The sequence below is a fragment of the Triticum dicoccoides genome, chromosome 4B (assembly GCF_002162155.2).
Source record: "Triticum dicoccoides isolate Atlit2015 ecotype Zavitan chromosome 4B, WEW_v2.0, whole genome shotgun sequence".
Taxonomy (NCBI): Eukaryota; Viridiplantae; Streptophyta; class Magnoliopsida; order Poales; family Poaceae; genus Triticum; species Triticum dicoccoides.
This window is the reverse complement of record NC_041387.1, coordinates 620,992,102-620,999,715: the sequence shown is the minus strand read 5'-3', so window position 1 is coordinate 620,999,715 and position 7,614 is coordinate 620,992,102. Positions and strand designations below refer to the sequence as shown.

General features: G+C 44.2%; 1 protein-coding gene across 2 annotated transcripts; it reads right to left on the bottom strand.

The window, feature by feature from the left end:
- Positions 1–1,054: 1,054 nt before the first annotated feature.
- Positions 1,055–7,266, bottom strand: LOC119291811 (DUF21 domain-containing protein At5g52790-like). 2 transcript variants are annotated; one of them, XM_037570618.1, is made up of 11 exons: positions 6,579–7,232; positions 6,337–6,450; positions 5,472–5,558; positions 4,685–4,824; positions 4,523–4,610; positions 3,710–3,783; positions 2,959–3,125; positions 2,585–2,778; positions 2,137–2,183; positions 1,773–2,025; positions 1,055–1,619 (listed from the first exon to the last, which is right to left on the bottom strand). In XM_037570618.1, exons 1-11 carry the CDS (start codon positions 6,915–6,917, stop codon positions 1,590–1,592), a joined length of 1,533 nt encoding a protein of 510 aa, XP_037426515.1. In that variant the 5' UTR covers positions 6,918–7,232; the 3' UTR covers positions 1,055–1,589. The 2 variants fall into 2 exon arrangements, with proteins under 2 accessions (XP_037426515.1, XP_037426516.1); XM_037570619.1 differs by lacking the exons at positions 1,055–1,619; positions 1,773–2,025; positions 2,137–2,183 and having other exon boundaries at positions 2,638–2,778; positions 2,959–3,079; positions 6,579–7,266.
- Between the last annotated feature and the right edge of the window lie 348 nt (positions 7,267–7,614).

Here is a 7,614-nt window from a genome sequence, read left to right as displayed (position 1 = left end):
CGCGTCAAGTTTCGAAGAGAACCGGCATTTTTTGTGGCTTGTGTAAAAAAGACAAAAGGATGTCTTGTGAAAAGCATTTTTAATACATGTTTTGTCTTTTTCACATGCGACACATAAGTTGTCGGTTTTTCACGAGACGACTTTGTGAGTATGTACAATATCGAGATCTACGCGTCAAGTTTTTTTTTTTGAAATTTTTTGACATTTCAGAATATGTTTAAAACATATTTTAAAAACCAGACGCGCGCGCTCCCACGTGCCAAAACGCCACTCTCGCACCGGTACATTCCAGGGCCGCAACGTGGGCCCGCCACACAGAGAGAATACCACTGGACCAACAGTTCAGAACTCCGGATCAACAAGGTACTAGATGTTCTAGAAAGATTGGCACGCGTGGTAGAAAACGGCTCCATGTTTCCAACTCATGAAGCAATTGGGCCTTACCGCCATGCGGAATTTGCATGTCTCACGCCGGGAAATTGTGACGTGCTTCCACCGTCACTATCCATTGCCCGGCGGTTATTCAGTTCAACGGCGACGGTGCAATTTTTTCTCATGTTAGTCTCACCACCGTGCTGGATCAGTCCATCCATCATCACCAAATTAAACTAACGCCACCCCGCAAAAAAAAAAAAAAATTAAACTAACGCCGGTCAGCACTTGACGCTTTAAACAGAACCACCACACCTACGTACGTACATAGTACTTGCCCAGTCGCTGGCTGCTGCTGCCTGATTCGCCCGTTACCTTGACCATAACTAACATACACACAATCAATACCCACTCATAGCAAGACTCTGGACACGGATGGGAGTAATTCATCTGACCAATCACATCCCGTGGATGCTGACAGGGTAACCGTTCAGCTGAACCATCTGGGAAGTTTAGACAGAGCAGCAGATCATCTGGATGAGCTATGTAATCTTATTTTGGACTGACATGAGAATGTTCTGCTGCAAACCTTTTGGTACTCGATGACTTGGACTTACTTTTGTTTAATATAAAATGGTTGTGTGCATCGTGTGGCACAGAGGCCTGGGCTATCCCCTTCTCGAAAAGAAAAATGCATATCCATCATGAAACTCATTAGAAACATAAGCTTGTACAGTTCTTACATAAATGGGGGCAGCCATCAGCAGTACTAGCACCAACAGCTACTTTACTTGAGTTTCAGTGAGTACAATGGCGGCTGACAAACAAGAATACCAGCACAGATGCGCAGATGCGCGATACATACAGAACGCGTTTCGTTTACGTCGTTTCTCTCCGCAGTTTTCTTCTGCAATGGTTGCTACATGTTTGGCAAAAAGGGCGTCTACAGTAGGTGGTGACAGCTCATCCACACTCAGCAGGCTCAGATACTAAAGGGCCATATATATATATATATATATATATATATATATATATATATATATATGTACAAGAAAGTCATAAATAAACAAGGACCAGCAACAAAGCAGAGAGCTGTGGGGTCTTCATTCTTTGACCCTACACTCTTCAGTGCCTTAATTTGATCCAGGCAGTGATCTCAACTGGAATTGGGAATTGTTGCCCCCTGAGCTCTTTGGCTTTAGCTCTCACCACCATTTCTACGGATTTCGGTACGAATTCCTCGAGACCTATAAAAGGAAGAAGCAGAACAATGAGCATGGCATGTAGGATGAGGTGAAAAAGATTGTTGTTTCAACTTCAAGGAATTTTCTTAAGAAAACAAAGCATGTACAAAAATCATGAATAACCATCACTTGGTATACAAAACTGCTGCTACTCACCCAACTTGAAGTCGGCGAACTGCAAACGGGAGTTTGTGACGCAGGTGACCTTCCAGGAGAGAACATTGTCGGTAAAGTCCCAGGTGACCGAGCATGGTTTGCAACAGGGGAACGTAAGATGGAGCCGCCATTATGGTACGGCGACAGCGGAGAAGCCATAGGGGTCTTTCTTAGACCTTGAGACAGAGGTTCACCACTAGGAGATATAAGAGGCGACACTGATTTGCCTGGCGGTAACATGTTTATTTTGATCCTGCGAAACGAAGGCAAGTTACTCCTCTATACCAATTCAACATGCAGAGTACCTTCCCCGCCAAAAAATAAATAAATAAAACATGCGAAGTAGCAGCACTGAGCCACTTACTTGTTATGCACATCAACATACTCATCTGTTTCATCCAAGATATCTTCCTGTGAAGGGAAAATTTAAGTCAGTTAGCAATGTATAGGAGAAAATGCCAAACAATATAACCCGGTAAAACTGTGGACAAATGGACAATGCCTAGCTTTCTTAACGGTCGGATGACACTTTAATTAGTACAATTGTATTTTCGTGAACTAATGTTGAGGATGACCTGTGGCTTTGAGATTCATTCACTTTTGAGGATGACCAAAATATTTTCAAGAATAAGAAATACAATAAAGCAATACAAACAAGCCGTTCTCATGATATGGGGAAAACTTGCTACTTTATGATGAAATTAGGCCATAAATCCAAAAGGCATCATTAAGTTTTGAAAATATGATGACGCGACAATGTACCCCAAATAAGTTTCCAAATAAGGAGAGGCTCTAACAAAAATAAGCCAAACCTGCAGCAGTTGCTCCATGACATCTTCCATCGTAATTATTCCCACCGCTTCCTCATCCATTGAATAGTGAGGAAGTGGATCAGTGTTAAAATCAAGAATATTGTCCCGTTTTCTTTCAATTTTCTTACTGTACTTGTCATTGTTATTTCGACGACTTCCGGGAATGTTGACATGCGAGGGTGACAGACCGAGACCTAAGAGTACACACAACTTATCAGCCAAGGAAGATAATACACATTTACTCCCTCCGTTCTTAAATATAACGCTTTTGGTAGTTCAATTCAACTACCAAAAATGACGTCTTATATTTAGGAACAGAGGGAGTAGTTGACAAGGATAATCAAATCATGGAACTGGGTGAATGAAACATGTACCATCAGCATGAGCATGTCCGTTTGTCATTTTGTAATCTGCTGTAAAACTGTTATTCTTTTCAACAGATGCTCCTTCTTCTTTAGTGCGTTTAACAACCACAGCCATGTGGCTGTGACCTTTCTGAAACTCATTTAGAATGTCATAGAGAGGAAGATCATCAGCCACCCTGATGTACAGAAAACAGAGCAAAACTATGAATGAGAATACAAGACAAATCATGCACACTGATTCGATAACATATGCATAATTTAACCTCGACGAATAGTACGGATTTTTAGGGGCAAAGTAGTGCTTGTATGCTCTGCAGAAATAAAACGGTTCAAATCTTATGTAATTTGTGGCTACCCCAAGAGGTCACTCTGTTTTAGCCCAGGGCATTGACCCCTTCAAAATCTGTATATTCTGTTTTGCTGTTTTTTCTAGAACTTAAAAGCACTTGACATTAATCAATTTTAAACCACTCCAAAAGAACTGGGAATGCAATTAAGCACTTTTTATAGCAAGGAAAAAAATCTTAAATACGTACATGTGCAGCATAGTACAGAGCACTCCTGAACATGCTTCAGTGTTTGTGCAGATCATCTTTTTTTTTTTTTGCGGGGGTGTGCAGATCATCTTTCGAATACTAACTCACATACAATAAATAGCTAATACACTTTGAACCAAAACGCGCAAGTCCACATGATACATGCATGCCAAGAATCATATTTGTACACCAGCCAACTTTAACAAGGTCATAAAAGATGATACCTTGGAATTTTTCTGATAGTAACATGTCTAGTGGGCACCTCATCCTCAGGCCGGCAAGTAAGCAAGTTTTTTACCTAAAATGAGAGACTTTTTAGCTGATCAAAAATATACATCACGCAAAGTGGAAAAGCCGGGCTTGATTGGTGTTCAGAATGGTGTCATGTTTTTACACTCTTTATACTTCATTACACAACTCTGCACATGATCATGAAAGCTCCACAATAATTGAAGAACAAACTTTCAATGGCCATCTCACGGGCTGGTTTTGCAAAAAAAGGTCAGTCTCTTTTTTTTTTTTTGAAAATGAGAGGTCAGTCTCTTTCTTTTTTGAAGAGGACAATTTTTTTTTACGAACAACACGAGTGCTGCTTCCATATACTAAGAGGAGAAATTCTGTGCAGAAATGAAAATGACAAGAAAGTGGAAAAGGTGTCCCCAACGCGACATAGTTCACCACCTACCCCTGTAACCTTTTTCTTTTTCTTCTGAAAAGGACAACTCGAAAAGCACTGATGGATTTATAGTGGCGAATTTCAGTTTTCCCAACAGTTCTTTGATCGAAAGACTGATGTATTAAACCAAATAAAGATGCCTACTTGCGCAATCATCTTAAGTGTTAACAGTAATTTTTGTTGCGAGGAATGGTACAAAATGTTGTTAAGACACCGCTCTGGAAACTGCAACTGCAAAAATATTCGCCACTAAGAGTTCATAACATGGAGCCCGTAAAAACATATCTAGCAGAATGAACCTAACTAATGAGATATGATCTCAATCAATGCAATTAATTCTTGAAAATCTCAGCTTACTCACCAATATAAGACCGATAATATTGCTTGGTCTTCCAGAGTATATAGGAATACGGCTGTGCCCTTTGGTCATTATCATACCCACCGTATGCCTATCAAGAGACAAATAGTAGCATCAGTACCATATATTTCGATAAAAACACACAATAAATTGGAAGATTCATACACATCCAGCTTGGCATTTATGTCAAGTGAGAAGGTTTCAGATATGGGAGTCATGGCATCTTTTGCAGTCTTTTGAGTCATCTCCAATGCTCCTGCAATGATAGTAGTTTCATCATGAGTCAGCTCTCCACCTTTTCCAGCCTACGAACAAAGTGAGAAAAACAATAGTTTAGTGGTAGTTTGTATCTTTGCCTAAGGAGAGCAACAATAGTTAGTTAGATACTTTAGTCCCTGCTCCCTAGTACTTTAGCTTTCAAAGAATAATTAAATATCGAACCATGAGGAGATTGGGGACGTATAGAAATGCAGTCACAATGTTTCCAACAAAGGGTTATAAAGCTGTATAATGACATAGCTATCTAGAATCTAATGAACCAAAGTATGTCATCCTGAGAGAACTTTCCGGGGCTTCAAGTAATACAGACAAAAATAATATTTAAACAAAGTAAACTAATTCATGTAAGGCTATATATACAGTGATATTAAGTCATCATGAATGCAAATTGTGCTTTGAATATATAGAACTCATAATGAGCACTAGGACAATGAGATTTTGTTGTTGTTGTTCTTTGCTGTTATACTGACATCTTTTTGTTGTGCCTCTTGGCTTTGCAGTTGTAAAACTGTTTTCTCCTATGAATGAAAATGTATACAAGGCTCATGTTTATCTTAGAAAAAGTATGTATTCAACTTATAATAGTTGAGAAATTGGAACGGAGCAGTAACTGTTGGACTGAAGATGGAATCTATTTATCATAAACGAAAGAGCGAACAAGAATAGAACTGACCGCATCGCCGTGCATATCAACTAATGTCTTTAGCTCAGCTCTCCTCATAAGTGCAACATGGCCCTTTCCAAGTAGCCAATCCAACAGCTGAAAGAAAATATAAATGAAGCAAGATACTGAATCGACGAAAAAGAGTGGGGCACTTTTCTTTTCGGACACACATAGAAGTGCCCATCATTTGTATCAGAAGAAGAGGCCGGGGTTATCCCCTTCTCGAAAAAAAAATTGTATTAGGAGAACACTGAAATGACATGAAAGCTATATACAACTACCCTGGCTAAGCTTGTGCTATAAAGATCAAGGTACATGATTGATCACAGATCGTTCGTTAATAGTAACAAATTCACTTCTTTTTTTTGTCAAAATATGATTCTGAAGAATAACCGGTTCGCATAACAAACACTTAATAACAGGAAAATGGTAAAAGTACCAAGTAACTGAAGATGTTTTCATACTTCCTAGCCTGAGTCAGCAAAACTCAATCATATGCACATGTAGAGGCATTTTCCATTCAATTACTTTCACATTAGCGAGACACGGGCCTTGCTTCACGGCCGCCGATTACTTGCTCGTTGCGCAGAGATTTTAATCAGTGCGTCAACTAGTCACTAGTAGGTAGTAAGTACAAAACAATTCATATAAACAGGGTATGTTGACCTGTGTGGGTAGTTCTGGTGACTAGATGAGCATGGCAAATTAGTTAATGACGAGGAAGCATGATCGACATCCCACTCGCAGTCGCAGGCAGGCGCCCACTTGGGTTGGGATGCCTGAACCCTCAACCCAATTTCGACTGAGCGAACTCAGAATTGCAGTTGCTCCTCCCGGATGGATTCTTGCAAGCAGAAGAAGAAATTGGGCGTACCTTGCTGATGGGGTAGGCGACCGGGAAGAAGACGACGAGGAGCACCCGGACGATGGGCGCCGCCTTGGCCCCCATGCTCAGCCCGTAGCGCGTGCAGATGGCCTGCGGCATGATCTGCAGGGCCGATGGAACCATCAAATCACCAGGCCAGGAACAAGAAGAAGAAGGGGGAAAAAAGCAGAGCACTGCTGAACCGGAATGTAAAATCGGAATCAGGGGAGGAGGAGAGGTTAATGGATCACCTCACCGAAGGCGAGGATGAGGGTGACGGAGATGAGGATGGCGCCGAAGGAGGGCACGAGGGAGTCGAGGAAGATGGGGAGCGCCTCCATGGCGAGGGAGTTGCCGATGAGGAGCGTGCAGAGGAGGAGGTGCTGGTTCTTGACGACGGGCAGGATCCTGGCGGCGTTGCGCCGGTCCTGCGGCGTGCCGGCCTTGGCCAGCACCTCCAGGTCGACGAGGCTGAGCGACATGAGGCCCAGGGTGAGCCCCGACATGAGCCCCGCGAACATCACCAGCCCCGCGCAGGAGAGCAGGTACACCCAGAACATGGTCCCGCAGCACGCCTCGTGGCTCGACATCGCTCGCCGGCCGGTGCTCGGTGGTCGATCCTGCGTGCTCCCGCGAGGGAGAAGGGGCCGGGCCGAGCGGCAGTGCCGCGGTGTCGAGCGCTGGCGTGCGTAGCTGGCTGGCTGGCTAGATTGTGTGCTCGCGGCTCTGCTCCGGGGTGGAGTGGGCTGAGCTCGACCGGCTGCGGCGTGCGTGCGTTGGTGGGTTGGGGATTTATGGTGGTTGGTTGGTTACCGCGCGTTTCCGGCCTGGCGTCGGGGCTTCGTTTCGCTTTCGACCGGCCGTTGCGCCTCGGCCCCTTTTCACTACCGGACTCCTCCTCACCTCTTGGCTCTGTTTTGTTTTGTTTTTCTTGCCGGAGTAGGAAACGGCCGTCGTGCCCGCCACCGCCACCGCCACCGGTGAAGTGCGCGGTACGGAGCCGAGCGGGGTGGGGTGGCGCTGGGGCGTCGACCATCGATCTATCTGCGTCCGCGTGCGCTCTTACCTACGCCGATATTATTCCGTGGCATCATTCCCGTCCGATTCCCGTGGCCGGCCGGCGTGGAGGGAGGGACCGATGAGGTTCACCTCACGTCGCGGCCACACGCATTGTCTAGTGGCGAAACGTACGAGGGCACTGTGCGGCAAGCGGGTGGATCGGCCGCGTGGGCGCTCTCGATATCCCGTGGGATTATTCTCTGAGCAGATCTCCTCTCCCGGTGGCCG